This window comes from Poeciliopsis prolifica, unplaced genomic scaffold (genome assembly GCF_027474105.1).
Source record: "Poeciliopsis prolifica strain line A6 unplaced genomic scaffold, Auburn_PproV2 SCAFFOLD073, whole genome shotgun sequence".
Lineage (NCBI taxonomy): Eukaryota > Metazoa > Chordata > Actinopteri > Cyprinodontiformes > Poeciliidae > Poeciliopsis > Poeciliopsis prolifica.
The window spans coordinates 1,353,505-1,369,252 of NW_026562448.1; the positions used below are offsets into that span (position 1 = coordinate 1,353,505).

The window sequence follows — 15,748 nt, forward strand, 5'->3', positions numbered from 1 at the left end:
GCCTCCCCTGCCTCACCTGACCACAGTTACTGTGGGGTTGGTCGGTTCTACACGCTTTTTTATCCTGCTTGGTTTTGTCCAACCAACCTCCTCCATCTCATTGTAGCCCACAAAAAATTATATCTTCAAAAACTTTAAAATAAAATCAAATAAGTATATATTACTTCAGCAACACACTAATAATTCAACATGGAAGTTGAGTATTTTTATCTGTACAGTTTCAGTCAATATGACCACTAGATGGAGCCAAACCTCTGTTTAAGGGCTTCATTTGAGTTTTATGAATTCTGAATGTTTCTCAAAATAATTAGGCATAAAACTGCTTTGAATTCTAATTTGTAAATGACTGTAACAAGTTTTGCTCAACTCACCCACTTAGACTGAATAAAAAGTAAACTCGTCATCCAAGTTATTTTTTAAGTTGATTAACGTGACAAAGGTGGATGCAGTTCAATTTGAAGAAGTTAAATTGGTTAGATGACATGGATTCAGATAAACGTATTTTTAGGTGCTGTTCAAAGAAAATTTATACAGCAACTTTCTTTATATTTAATCAATTTAAACTTGATTAAATATAACAAGCATTTTAGAGAAAGTGACCCAGAATCCTTTTTTTAGGTTTTGTATCTACAATGCATAACATCCATTAAGCTTTTACTGAGATACATTTACTTGAAAGAAGGTTTTGACTCTGCTGTACTTGTTACTGTTACATGATAATATTTCTGGGAAGCATCGTTCCTTCAGTAAACTGTGGGACTCCTCTAGCCACTGTGAGGAACTTCACTGAATGAAGGATAAATGCGTTTTAACCAAAGACTCACCACTTTAACTTTACTAAAAGAGGTTTGAATAAAGTTTTATATGTATTAAAAAAGGAAAATGGAAACATTTTATTATTTTTTTTTATTTCACTTCATAAGTATTTTTATAAATTACTTTCATTTTGGCCTTTAAAATTCCAAAATGTTCACAATATTTCATATTTTGGTCCATTGGATGAGTACATTTTTTTTAAGCAAATACTTTTTTCTCCTTTTACTTGAGTATTTCCTCGGTGTTTTTTGTTGTCTTTTTTACTTTCACCTGGTTAAAATATGCTGAAGTTCTCTCATATCCCACCTCTGCATTCCAGTTACTTTTGAAAAACTGAAAAGGAAAATAAGTTTTGGAGATGAGTTCCTGAGAAGCAGATGAACAGCCAGTGACGTTTCCCGGCTGGATGTTACCTGACAGGAACTGGACGCGCTGCTTCCTTCCCTCCAGTCTCCAGGCGGCCCACCGCGGGGGAACAAGCGCTCTCCTCCCGCAGACTGCCGAGGCTGCCAGGCGGTTGCGACGGCTGGAACACACGACCGGAACAACGGACCTTTTTCACTTCTGTCGGAAACACTAAGCGAAACCCCCGCGAAGGGAGTGGACTGAAGCTGGGGTTAGTGGAGCCGGAGAAAGCCGTCGCTAACGGGCCGGTGTTGGCTGAAGTTTCCCAGTGGAAGCGGAGCTGCGCCGTGATGTGGTGACGCCGCTCCGCAGCCGCATCGACGGGAAGCTAACGTTAGCCGAGGTGCTAACGCTGCTGGATACTTTCCTCCGTTCGGCAGCTTTGGAGACCTGTTTTAAGATTTTATTATTTTAAACACTTTGAAATAGATTTTATAGTATATGTTTTACAATGTTGCATACTTTTATACGAAACCGAGTATGACGTGTTTGTTCATAAATTAAAAGTAGTGAGCGTTAGCTACCTAGCAGGCTAGTAGCTGTCGATTTAAACTGACTCCAAGCCAAAGATTTCTGTTTCAAATTAGCTAGCCGCTCAGCAACAGTTTCCACGTCACCTGACTGGATCACGGTGTGTCTGTCAGTTATGAAATGCTATTTTCGATTAGAATAACTTTTTATTTTAGGGTGCGTGTGTGTTTTTGATGCGTAAAGATCGACACTTTACTTCCAAATCCAGGAATGCAATCATCGAATCACCAGCTCACTCGGGAAGCTAGCGTGCTAACACGGAGTTAGCCGGCCAAAGTTGGAATACTGCCCCCCTCTCACTGTGTGGGTCTGAGGCCTTAAGGAAAATTTATTTTTTTTTCCCTTCTAACGGACTCTAACACAGCCTTAATCCCAACCCTGAACGGAATTAAGAATTCCCGAATAACCCTGGATATTGTTGAAGACCGTTCCACAGAGTTGGACTAAGTTTATCTCCAAAACGTGGATTACAAAGGAGTTTGGATTAACGTCAAACTGCAAAGGTGAGCTATGTGTGACTGTAGCTGGATGGTGCTGAACCGGGTTTTGGATGTTCCATGATCCCTTTTCTCCAGAGGATTTATCAGAAATGTCCAGAAGCTGTCACTAAATGTTTTACGTCCAAGGATGCAGATTTCAGCTGGAAGAAAAGATGAACACAAGTAGAGACGCACCATTCAGTTTCTCAAGATTATCAGGATTGGCCGATTTTTTCTTGATTGGGTCTGATCAGGGATTTTCAGATTGAAACATTTTCTTTTCTGTTGTATATCTTTGTGAAAATTTACCACGACTGGGTGCTTTGAAAAGTGCTTATTTACTCTACAGTCCTTATTTCATTATCGTTTTTTCAGCCTGGACCACCCAGACTGAGGGAGAGGACCCTCAGCTAATAGTAAAAAATATATAGTGTTTGACAATAAACTAGGCTTTATAGAAAACATGCTTTATTACAGTGCTTTCAGTACGATTAATATGGATATTCTTTACTTCTATTTATTTTAACATACAAACAAAGTATTATTTTGCATAAAGTTACAGAACTTTTAAGTTAACAGAGTTTTTTCTCAGTGAATGCCTGCAGTATTTATTTTATAGCTCATTTGATCAATTTATTACATGTTGGATTAATTTTAATGACAAAACTTTGAATTAAAAAAGTCTAATAATGACTGATTTAGGGGTTGTGACCTCTGATGCATTTTAGAAATGATGCACTTAAATGTAGATTATCAAATCACATTTCGACCTTTTGTCCAATATATGGATTTTGAAGTTACTGAAAGATTTTGTTTGTTTTAATTTAGGCCTCTAAATTTTTTACTTTTGGGTTTCAAGTTGGTCTGAAGGTTCTTGAAGTTTGTTTGGTTCAAAACCAAACATTTAAATTCCCTTTTCTTTTGGAAGTGGTAAACTCTGAACTCAAACATGTATTTATTCTAAGATAATCTCATCTAGATTACACATCGACTTTGTCCAGATGTTAAACAATGTTGGATAAAAAGTAAAACTGTGAGGAAACCCTTTACGTAAGCAAGATGGCAGCTGACTGCAGAGCAGGAGTTTATTGTTGTTTTGTCAACTACAGGTACAGGAATCACTAAACACAGGATTATTCTAGTCAAAAAAAGAATTGATTGATTATAAGCATCTATTTTGCCGTGTGAACTATGGTAATAAATACCATCATTCATAAAGGAGCTGCTGGACCAGAGGACAGCTTCTGTTCTGTTTTGACTATGTTTCATAATACAGAGGAAACCCAATAATGTAAATGTTTTGGACTGAAATGTCAAGAATGTCTCTAGAAAATCTGAAGCATTGAGCTGTAGTTGGTAGAAGCAGTAAATAAGTTTTGATCATTTTGTGATTCGTTCATGTTCAAAACGGTTTCCTCCATCAGAAGATTTTCAGCAGATTGAATTGTCAAAGAAAACCAGTCATCTGGAAAAATCATCCAGGGAAAAGCCTGAACGCTAATAAAAGGTCGAACATCGACTGCCCGTTTTATTTTACACTCAGTCCTTTATACTCTCAGCCTGAAAACAATCCTCTGCAGTAATTGGTCAGAAGTTGTAGAAATGTTGTATCGTCTTTTATCCAAATCTTGATTTGTTACCTTTAGTTTTTGACGTACAGCGTGTCTTTACAGAGTTGCTCACCATCTGTCGCTACCTCCCATTGATGCTTAGCGACCCTCCCCCCCCACTGCTGATCCTGAGTGGCTTGACCTCAATATGAAGCGTTGGTTCAGGGTTTTTGCTTCCAGTAAATTAGGTTAAGTTTGGCTCAGTCCTCCACAAACAGCATTTATTATTGGAAGCATGCAATTCCTGATTTCAATTAATTAGTACTGACACGGTCAGTTTTGTCTGGTTAATTAGTGTGTGTCAAAAGCAAACACTTCCAGGAGGGAGTTTTTGGTTGACTGATCAGGGTTATTTTAAATTCCCTCGGCAAACCGCTGTGGGTTTGCTGCCGCTGCTCATGTAGGTATGTTAAATCCAGCTCACATGATGCTCTGGTTTGTGCCGGCTCGGTGTGTGCAGGAGCTAAACCCGCTGGCTCCAAATCCCCACAACTGTTGCTAAAGCAGCATCTTTCAAATGAACTCCAGGCTTCTTCAATTCGCTGATCTCAGTTCTTCGCTCAATGTTGGCGGTGAATGTCGGCTTGAATATTTGCTTTGATAAAATATTTTGCTTTGATGCGGTTTGTTTGAAGATCTAGATGATCAGACTTTCTTTTTCTTCTTCTTAGTCGATGTGTTGTTGGAATGACGGATCGTGTCCGGCCTCTTAAGTTTGGTGATCAAATCATCTCTGATGTGCTTTTGAACTTAGTCGCTATCTTATCTCAAATCTGCAGAAACAGGACTTGAACTAGAACATAAACAAAGCTTTAAAACCAGGGTGTACTCAGCCTTTTTTACTCTTTGGTTATAAATAAGTAAGTTGCGTTGGTGGGGCTTAATTAAAATGTTCAATCGAGTTAATTGCAGGATCAGTAATTAATTAATCACAATTCAAATATTAACAAAATAAGCAACATTTTCAATTAGAAAAATGTTGCTGTTGAATTATTGAATAAATTAGCGTATTAGCGCAACAACAAACAAAAGATATTTATTGTTTTTAATCTGTTCTTCAGGTTATTGAACCGTCAGATTGGAGCAAAGTTTTATTTTAGTATTTAAACTTTCCAGAGCTTCAGGAATCCCTGATCACTCATGGGAATCCCTGATCACTCATGGAGCGTCTTTAGAAAAGTTGATGCTGACATCAGCGATGGAAAATCTGTCATGAATTATTTCAAATTAAAGCTTGGGTTTGTATTATAAGCCTGGCGGGCCACCAAGCTTTACTTGTGCCCCCACCAGGCTCCGTTTGTCTTTTGATATTTTCAAATTTGCTGTCAAATTTAAACATTTAAATTCAAAAACATGGTAAAACACCAGGCGCAGCAAATTTCCTCAGGGAAACCCTGAAGATTAGTGAACGGTTATGTTTGTGACACTTTAGTTTGATCTTTATGGTTAATCCTTTCTGTAATTATTTTAACCTCACTTCTTTTAGGTGAATACTAACTTTGATCATTTATTCCACCGTGTCGATGTTCAGGAAAATGTGCCTTTAGTCTCCAAACCCTCTCATTGAATTGCTGATTGAATTATCTGTTGTTTAATCATCTGTATCAGATGATTAAATCGATCAACATACCAATCACCATCGTCTTAGAAGTCGTGTCTTGGATCTGAGAATCAGTAAAATGCAACTGACTGGGAAGTTGAGAAGACACAGCAGACACAAAATACAGAAGCAAGACAAAGTAGTGAGTAAACTGGCAGCAGTACATAGTTAATAATAGCAATAGATACTCGTCTAGAATCAGTCCAGGAAAATAGCAACACTAAACTGAAACTCGTTGCCAAATAAAAGCTCCTACAGGCGAGAAAACTGAGAGGAACCAGGAAGTGCATGGCAGCAAACATGGCAGCTAATGGAAAGTAGTAGGAGAAAGAAGCAGCATGAGGAGAAATGGTCAGTTTTAGCTACAGAGATGAGCAGGACAATCTAGGCCTGTCTGTCAGCTTCATCAACGAGGAAACTTTTAATTCTGGTCTAAAGTAGACGGGGCTAAACTGGGAGCTGGTTCCAGTATACTGGGAATTGGTTCCAGGACACTGGGAGCTGGTTCCAGGACACTGGGAACTGGTTCCAGGACACTGGGAGCTGGTTCCAGGACACTGGGAACTGGTTCCAGGACACTGGGAACTGGTTCCAGGACACTGGGAGCTGGTTCCAGGACACTGGGAACTGGTTCCAGGACACTGGGAGCTGGCTCCAGTATACTGGGAACTGGTTCCAGTACACTGGGAACTGGTTCCAGTACACTGGGAGCTGATTTAAGCTGCTTGTCTGAGTTCTCCTGTCAAGAAGCCTTTCCAATGATTTCGGATCAGCTGATCCTGCTCCTTTCTGCCACGTCCAAGTCAACACAGGAAGATGTTAATCAGTTGACGCCTCAGTCAGTTACTTAGTAGCAAAGCAACTAAACAAACCGGTGCAGATTTCTTCTGCTGCTGATCACTAGAGAAAATATGATCCAGGATGGCAGAGGCTGCTGAATACTTCTGCAAAGCCCAGGTCCTCGTTTAGACTTTAAAAAATAGGTTTTCAATGCATCAGATCCAAGTTTGTCTTCAAACATAATTTGTTTTTGTGTAGAATGATCCTATGTTTGTCTCTTAGGAGTAACATTTATTTGTGTCAAAAAGACATTGGCAGAGAAATGGAGCAAACAGTAAACATAAGGAGTTAATAAGCTAAAGTTATTACACAACTAACTCTAAGTTGTGCAATTATTCCACAACTTTGAGGGCAACAATTATACTCAAAGTACTTTTCACTCAAAGTAATATCTTTTGTGCTAAAAGGAAATCAGAATAGAAATATTCTTTCATGTCCCACAGTTGGGAAACTTCAGACTGTTCAGAAAGGGCCGTATTTAGAACATGATAAAATAAAACTGGGTTTGGGGAGAGGATGCCGCTTTTACAGATGCAACAGGATTTTCTAAAACAATCTGAGAAAATGCTGCTTTAACCCTTTGATGAAGACATTGACTGCAGTCTTCCACTGCACTGTCTTTTGGACCCATGTTTAAATCAATACTTATGCTACTTTTGTCATTTTGATTCCAAATAATGTTTAGCATAATACTTTCTACTATGTTTTATTTCACACAAGTTTTATTTCATGTTGGAAATATTTTCGTTTTTCACTTTTTGAGCATTTTCAGAAGAAATTGTACATTTGTGACAATTTGTAGAACATTTTTAAAACAAAATGACATTGTGTGTGTGTGTGTGTGTGTGTGTGTGTGTGTGTGTGTGTGTGTGTGTGTGTGTGTGTGTGTGTGTGGGGTAGTCAGGCGGATAGGTAGAGCATGTTTTTTGAAACTTCCTGATGTCTCATTCTTTCCCTGCCTGTGTTTCTGACTCCCTGCTGCTGTGCAGATGATGTGTGAGGTGATGCCCACCATCAGCGAGACCGAAGGGCCCGGCGGCGGGAACGGCGGCGGCCGCAGAGGCTCCGGGTCGCCGCTGCAGTCTGACTCTGAGGGTCACTTTGAGTCGTTGATGGTGTCCATGCTGGAGGAGCGGGACCGGCTCCTGGACACGCTGAGGGAGACTCAGGAGAATCTGGGCCTGACTCAGAGCAAGCTGCATGAAGTCAGCCATGAACGGGACTCCCTGCAGAGGCAGCTCAACACCGCTTTACCACAGGTGGGTGGAGACGTTACAGCAGGTATTAGCATAATACATTAATATCTGGACACCGCAGTGGGGGGTTCGTTTGATCCTGACAGAGTGATGTTTATAGCTGCATGACGTCTGCATGTTTTCTTTTCATTGTCAATATATCTGTGCAATTTGACATTTTGAAAGTAAATTTGTGTAATGGAAAAACAGTTTTGAAAAAAACTTTTTTTTCGATTGTGGTTGCCACTAGGATGAGGTATTTTCTTTTTTTGGATGTATTGAAATTAGTTTAACAAATCACTCACTTCACGTGATAAACAGATGCTGCCACTGGCAGAAACCACGAAGAAGAAGATGACAGGAAGTAGTATTAGCAGCAGCAGGTTGATGGTGCAGCGTTTTTTTAATGACTGATTGCATAAATCATTTTGATTTTAATTACATTTTTCATTTCATGGAAACACCAGAGTTGTGAAAGTGATTTATTTATTTTTGTTATGTTGAGGGAATATTTCAAATATAAAGGTTTCATTGGGACATTTATTTTGATGAAGAAAATGCAATTAATACATTTTAATTACATAATTTTAACAAGTTAAAATTATGTAACTTGTTAAAGTCCCTGAACTGCACTGGAAGCATTTCCAGCATATGCAGTCTGGATTCATTAACTCCCTTCTGCTTAAGCAGCTCCTTGTGATATACATTAATCCTCCAATGATGACTCTGTGATTTATTGTGCAGCCCAGCACTGGACTTGATTTAAACCAAAAAAATCATCAGGAAGTCAAAGTGGATAAAAAGTTTGTCACTGAAGCCTCATTAAATTAAAGCAGCATTTTGCATGAATTTAAAGTTAATTGAAATTAATGACCGTCTTGTTATAAATTAGTGATGGCGTTGCTTCTGTTTCATCTGTTTGCATATTGTGCTGCAGAACTTGTGACCCGGCCTTCATCCATCTGTTCTGTGGTCTTTGTTAGATGAATTAGTCATGTTTTTCTCATGCAGGGTTTTATTTTCATAACGAAGGCTTCAGGTTTCCTCCTTTAAATTATGCAGAAGAGAACACAACAGAAAGTCTGTTCATCCGTTAGTGTTGCACTTCTGCCTGAGTGTTTCTCCATTAGAACAGAGCTACCGCCCAGGTGAGGCTTTTTCTGGTTCATGTTTGACTAAACAAGACATGGAAGTGACGGACCGGCAGCTGTCCCAGCTATGAATAGAAAGTATTCCTCCTCTGCAGGCAGGAGAGACCTCTGAAGGAAAGGATGCAAAAATAAGGCTGCAGTCCCACCTGCCCTGTTTAGTCCACTTTAATCCAGCTCCAATCCACTTGCCTTGAAAGTCCGGTCCGTTTGGGGAGGTGTGAAAGCTAATCGAGTTCTGGTCCAGTTGAAGTGAACTCTGGTTCAGTTTGAATGCATATGTGAATGCCAAGTTGGCCAGAGATTATGCCAAAAGCAGGAAGTAGACTACAGTGCAAAGCATTCTGGGTAAATACAACCAAAGTGCTAGCCTTGAGAAATGGGCCAAAGACTAGAGAAATCCTCCAAACACTAAAATCTGATGCTTCCATTTTAGTTTTCATTTGGTGAAGAAGGAAGTTTGTCAGCGTCTTCTGAGGTTTTCTTGTTTCCTTCAGTGGTTCTTGGTGCAGCGCCCCCACAGGTGTGGAGGGGAACAGGTTGGTCAAAGAGTTTGGTTACTTTGACTCAGAGCGAAGAGAAAGAGAACCACAGCATCTGGAGATGGAGCAGATGATGGAACAGAGTGTACTGGACCATCAGGAGGGAAAACATCCTAAAGCTTAATGGAGACGAACCAGTAATGCTAATGGGTCAACAAACTGTCATTTACTGGGTGGAAACAGAAATACATTTTAAATCTGCTGAACTGTAAACAGATTTTTATAACGATTGATGGTGAATTAGGGATTTATCTAGAGTGAAAAGCTGAATAAATTTGTTGGAGACACTTTTATTTGCATACTAAGGTTTTATTGAGCTGCTTTTAGAGATTGAGTTTAAGTCTGTTTTAATGTTGGAGGTGAAATGAGAACACTCAAAAACCCTTATCAACACAATAGTACAATTCATTTATGCTACCACTATTCAGTTTTTATTGCACTTTGATGTCTTATAAAACTTTATTAAAACAGTTTTTTCTCTGTTTGTTGCAGAGCTGTCTTTGTGTTTCCTGTTAAATCTGAAACTCTGATGTTACTGGAGAGAAACTAACAGAGTCTTTATATCTGCTTTATAGGCCAAGTCCAGGTTCCTTAATCCCCTCCTCATGTTACCCACGTCCCAGAACATTCACATGCTTCAAATAGCAGAACAAACACTCAGTTTAAAACAAATTGGAGCTGTGTTCAACAAATCTGATAAAATGTTGATTTCTTCCTACTTTTCACTTTTCTCTTTACAACTGCAGTTGTTGTTAAACCTTTAACTCATAAGAGCAACAATACATGTTGGATGTAAAGGGTTTGTTATGGGAGGAGCTGATTTGAAGGCTCAACATGTTTCATGGATTGGATGCCATGCAGGGCTGTAGGTGGAGAGGAGGTCCAGGTTTTCTCCGGTTCCCTCTCTCTTGATGCGTACCCTTTGACTGGAATGCAGAGACATTCCAGCCTGACTCGCTCACACGTCAGCAGCTCCTGCAGGGCCTCAGAAACACATGATTTCTAGTGTTTGTTTATTGCAAACCCCGGTTTTTACCTGTATTTACACTAATGCCACTGCTGGTTTCAGCATCTATTGTCTTCAGTCAACCAGTCGTTATAAAGCACTTCTCATACAGACAAGTGGAGCAGAAAGAGCTTTAAAGAGACAGACACCAGAGATTCAGCAACCGTTTCTCCATTAAAATGTTATTTTATGCCAGTTTTGATGTGTTTAATCAGAAAAAGTAGAAAATTTGCACTGAGTGGTTTTTGGCTTTTCTAAAAAAGATTTGATGCCTTAAAGAGGAGATGGAGACACATTTTCAGAATATGTTGTGACGTAGGAAACATTCCCATCCACTGGTGGGTCTGTGACTTGCCAGAGGCATGAAACTCTGACAAGTTTCCCTCAGTTTTTCTGAGATTGGTGATCTTTACTAGTTTACAACCTCACCTTCCTGTTTATTACAGGCATATGTCAATATGTGATGAAATTACGCTTTCGTTGATTCACTCCAAACCAGTCAATGGAAACATACCTGATTCCCATTTTCTGGTCTTAAGAACCACAGGAGTTTTTTTTATTTGTTTGTTTTAGGCCCTAGAAAGAAAACCGGAACCAGCCAGATTCAGAATCTGCAGATCGGACCTTGAAGAAAAAGTGAAATCAGAAAAGCCTGATGAGTTTCTGTTTTCTGCACATTTAAAACTTGTTTTCCAGGGTCAGATACTTTTCCTCCCAGTGAGAACAGGAAGTGAAAGAGACTTCTTGTAACTGGTGGAAAGTCATCGGAGTCGTTACATAAGTTTAATAAAAGCAATGCTTGGTTGTTGTTTTTTGGTATTTTCTCCCCTGTCTGACTTGAGATGTCTGCTGTGACACAAAGGCATGAATGGAGAGTGGCCCAGTGGTGATATGGACAGACAAAGGCCGGCTTGTTCCACTGGAACATGAAAGTCACAGTGTGTTGTCCTCCAACCAAATGTTACAAACTTCAAAAGAAGCTCAATCTGATCACCTGAGAGAGAAACGCCGATCTCTGCCGGATCAGAAAAACCAAATTACTATTTCCTCTCATATCTCAACCAAACTTTGAGCCGTTCTTCTTTTTCAGAAACCTGAGAGCCTCTAAACGGTTGAGTGAAAGTCGAACCCTCTGGTCAGACAGTGTTGGGTTTTTGTTGTTTGAGCAGCCATTTTGCTATTTATCAGGACAAGCATTGATCTCTGAACCGTCTCTGTTTGGGACCAGTTGCAGCTTCACAAAGGCCTTTTTTTGCTGCTTGTGTGACTCAGCTGCTGTGTAAACAAGGACAGACACACAGTGATGTAATGACACGTACTACAGAGCGTACAACCTTTTTGCACCACAGCCTTTTTTCTATCAATAATGTTGTTGGTTAAAAATAGAGTTAAACTTCACCAAACACTAAGTTTAGTTATTCTAGTTCTGTTTTTATTTTTGCTCCAGCCGGATGCGTTTTGATTGGTGATCTTTGCAGAGCCGCTTCAGTTTATGCAAATCTGATCATCCAGAATAGGATGCGAGGAACTAAATCTGTCGGTTTCTATTTAAACTAAATCAGCTGCAGGGAACTGAAGGCTTGGAGCTAAAATTCTGCTTGAACTGAAACAAACCGCCATTTGAGGTCAAAGTTAGTTTCTACTTATTGCAGTTTTTTCCCTGCATGTCTTTAAGTTTTGGTCATTTTGGTTTGATCAGGGTTTATAATCTGTCATATTTCAGAAGAATCAGCCGACCCAATATGAACTAAAATAAATGACGACATGGTGAAATACAAACTCTTCAGAAAGTAACTAACTCATATCTGCAAGTTTAGTATTTTTCAACTAATGACTCCACAAAACTTCTATTCTCCCCTTTTATGCATAAACGTTGGTCCAGAAACGGTCAGATCTCACTCTGTGGTTTGCTGGACGTTCTGGATTACAGGTGCTTACTTTCAAAGAGATATTCACATCCTAGGCAGGCAAAATGAAAACCCCCAATTTGATCACTTTTTGCCGTCTTGATTTACTGTCATCATGACTGATGATTTTTAGACCTCTGGATTCTTACCTTTATTTTATACCAGAACTGTTTCTTACATAAATTTGGCTGCATCTTTTTTGAGCAAATTTTCAAACAGAGACCCAGGATTGAAGGAATAACAACTTCAACTCCGCAGCACTTTTAGAGACAAAAAGGTGTTTCATAATAAACTAATAGAGCATCCAAAGGACTATTAAAAATATTTTTTTATTCACTTCTAATGAATTGATTTTACCTCATAAAAAGAGCTCATTAAATGTTGGCTTTTACTTTGTGCTGCACACGATGCGAGCTACGATGCTGGGGCGTTTAAATGTGAATGGTTGATTTATAAATATATACAGTATATTCTATTCATACCCTGTTGTGCATAAAGGGTCCCAGAGGACTGAGGTTTTAATAGTTTGGTCGTTGTGTTCGGATGGTTGGTTAACCAGTTTTTTTGTCGCTGACCGGTTTCTGGAGGTGGGTCTTCCCCCTGACAGGGGAACAGATGCTGTCTGCACCATGTCACGTTTCAGCTCACGCTTTAAGCTTTTAAGAACGGCTAAAGTCACTGTGCAGGAGGTAGGAAGCCTGTTGCTTCTGATCTCACCTCTGAACAGTCTGCTGACGGCTCCTCTAGTTCTCCACAGACCCAACACTCAGACGAACAAATGCTAGCGTTTGTAGACGTTGGACCGATGGCAGATAACACTCGTCATTAATGATTGATGCCAGAAGGCCTTTGTTTCATCATGCATGCAGTCATTTGCATTATGCATCATGTGCAGCTTGTTTAGAGCCCCACCTCTGCAGGAATTGTGTTGGGTGAAGTCTGAAAGTGTGGTGCTGCAGGTCAGAATTGGGTTTCCCTGGAAAGGATTGTTCCTCTGCTGTGTTGTACTGTTCCTTTAACAGGTTGGCACACATATCCCTGTAGCTCCCCTCCCGTTAATCCATTCCTCGGTCTTAGAGCTTATAGAGCAGCTCGCTCCTTCTAACCAGACTGTTACTGATCTACCGTCACTGGCTGCTGTTATCAGGCTGAGACAAGGTTCTGGTTCTGGAGGTTTCCCCCTGAAAGCTGCCCAGAATGTACCGAGTCTCTGTCACTCAGTCACCACTGAGGACTTACGGTTAAAGCCAAATTTATCTGATCTAATATAACAACATGTCTGCAAAATACAACAGGATTAAAGGATTATTTTTGGTGTATTTTCATTCTGTTGACTCGCCTGGTTGATAATTTCGCTTATAACTTGTTTTCTCAGCTGAATTATTATGTTCAGACAAAGCTTACGAAGGAGAAACTAAATTAATTTCTTGGAATGTTGTATTCTTAACGGCTGCTATGAACAAAAATGAAAACAGAAATAACCTTTATTGTTCCATAGTGGCGAAAGTCAAGTTCACTCACAATGTTTAGTGACTTTAATCCAACTGCAGTCGGTTTGCTTAGAAGGTCGAGTTCGTTTGATCGTGTGCATTTGAACACACGATCAAACGCTGATGTGAACAAAAAAGCAAACTCTGCTCCGCCAAACCTCAGTCTGGGTTCGGTTGAACTGAACTCTGGTTTGATTTGAATGCATATGTGAACGCCAAGTGGACCGGAAACCACTCCAAAAGCAGGAAGTGGACCACAGTGCACAGCATTCTGGGTAAATACAACCAAAACAAACATGCTAGGCTAGGACTAGTGAGAGAAATGGCTCAAAGTGTTTATCCTCCAACCGGATCAGATTCTGGACTCAGATAAAGTCTTAGTAGAGGAAGTATGGGATTTAGTTTTGTTTCTCTTTAATGTGTGAACAGAACGATCAATAACTCAAACATTGGAGAGCCAAAGACATCTTGCGTTGATTATGGTGACGACAAGCCAGCTGATCCATTTCACAGGTTGAGAAAATATTAGTTTGGACCCAAAACGTGAGGCTCTGCCAAACAGCCGCATAATAAAAAGCCTCAGCTTGAACAGTGATCGAGGTCCCAGCTATTTAAATCTGCAGCATCGATGGCCATTAGATAAACTGTTAAATATTCTGAAATGACCAACTTGTTTTTGAATCTGTTCATGTGAAATCCTGTCTTTATGTTTCTGCTCTGGGCTGAAATTTGAGTTGTTCCTGAAATCAACATGAGTCACTTCAGTTGTTCTCCGATGTTTTGTGACTTTATGCTAAGAACAGATACTCTTCTCCCGAACTTCATTTCCACTCTGCAGGATTGTAGGAAGTGAGCAGCTCTGTAATTACCCCTGGGCCTTCAGATCAAAAGCCTCCCACTGGCCAGCAGAGACACCATGTGTCTCCTTCTGACCAATAGCTTCGCTCCTCTCACTGCTTCAGTGCTGCAGACAGTTTGCTGGAAGAGCTCAGAGGCTGGACAGGAGGAGAGGGAGAATCTCTGCAGCAGTGAAAGAAAAGATCAACTCCCCCCCTGCTACTGTCAGTGTCAAAGCAAGAAGGCCTCGCCACTCACTGTTCCTTCGCCGCAGGGCAAAGAAAATCAGCACGGCTCATCCTTTAGTCGCCCAGCCATGCATGTGATTTCTAAAAGCACCAGCAAGATCGCTGCATGTGGGTCCAGATGCATTTTATGTTGAGAAATATGTGAGTGATGTGAACTTGAGAACTGCAGAATTGGACGTAGAGAATCACACCTCTGAAACGCCATCAGATAACTTCTGGTTTTTACTCATTGTTGTGTGAAGTTTCATTGCTCATCATGTAAGCATGATTGTCAGCCACTTTATGAAGACACAGGAATGTGCAATTATCTACTGCGGCTTACTGTGGGATGGCTGCACACCACACAACTGGAAAAAACACACTAATTAGGAACTAATAAGTTGAAGACAGGAGAGCATCTGAATATAAGCTGGTTGTGTGCATCTGCATGCAGACCAGATCGCATTTGCTTTAGATTGTAAGATTTTAAAGTGAATAATTGTGTTTCTTGTCATGCATTCAGCAGCCTGTGTGTTCACGTTGCAGGAGTTTGCCGCTCTGACGAAGGAGGTGAACATCTACCGGGAGCAGCTCCTGGAGAAGGAGGAGGAGATTGCAGAGCTGAAGGCAGAGAGAAACAACACCCGGGTGAGTGAACATACCTGGCAAATTCCTGTCTGTTTCTGTTTGGACTGGAGATGGTTGTCATAACAGCGCTCCACCAATCAGCTTCTGTCTTATAATCCAAAGCATTGTCAAAACCCACCCATGTGGAAAGCTGCTTAATCATCACAAATTTCCCACTACAGACAACAAATCTCACAACATGCAGCGGTTCTGCAGAACCACGTGGTTCCTGCATAGTGGATGCTAACATTAGCGCGTTCTCTCTGCAGCTGCTGCTGGAGCACCTGGAGTGCCTGGTGTCGCGTCATGAGCGCAGTCTGAGGATGACGGTGGTGAAGAGGCAGGCTCAGTCTCCTGCTGGCGTCTCCAGCGAGGTGGAGGTCCTCAAAGCTCTAAAGTCACTTTTTGAACACCACAAAGCCCTTGATGAGAAGGTACAATGAACGTC

General features: G+C 40.5%; 1 protein-coding gene across 1 annotated transcript in view; it reads left to right on the forward strand.

The window, feature by feature from the left end:
* Positions 1-1,275: 1,275 nt before the first annotated feature.
* ppfia1 (PTPRF interacting protein alpha 1) overlaps positions 1,276-15,748 on the forward strand; it is a 50,670-nt gene continuing 36,197 nt past the window's right edge. The window contains 4 exon segments of the mRNA XM_055021030.1: positions 1,276-2,255; positions 7,271-7,540; positions 15,220-15,321; positions 15,570-15,734. Of these exon segments, the coding sequence (XP_054877005.1) occupies positions 7,271-7,540; positions 15,220-15,321; positions 15,570-15,734 (537 nt within the window). The 5' untranslated portion in view covers positions 1,276-2,255.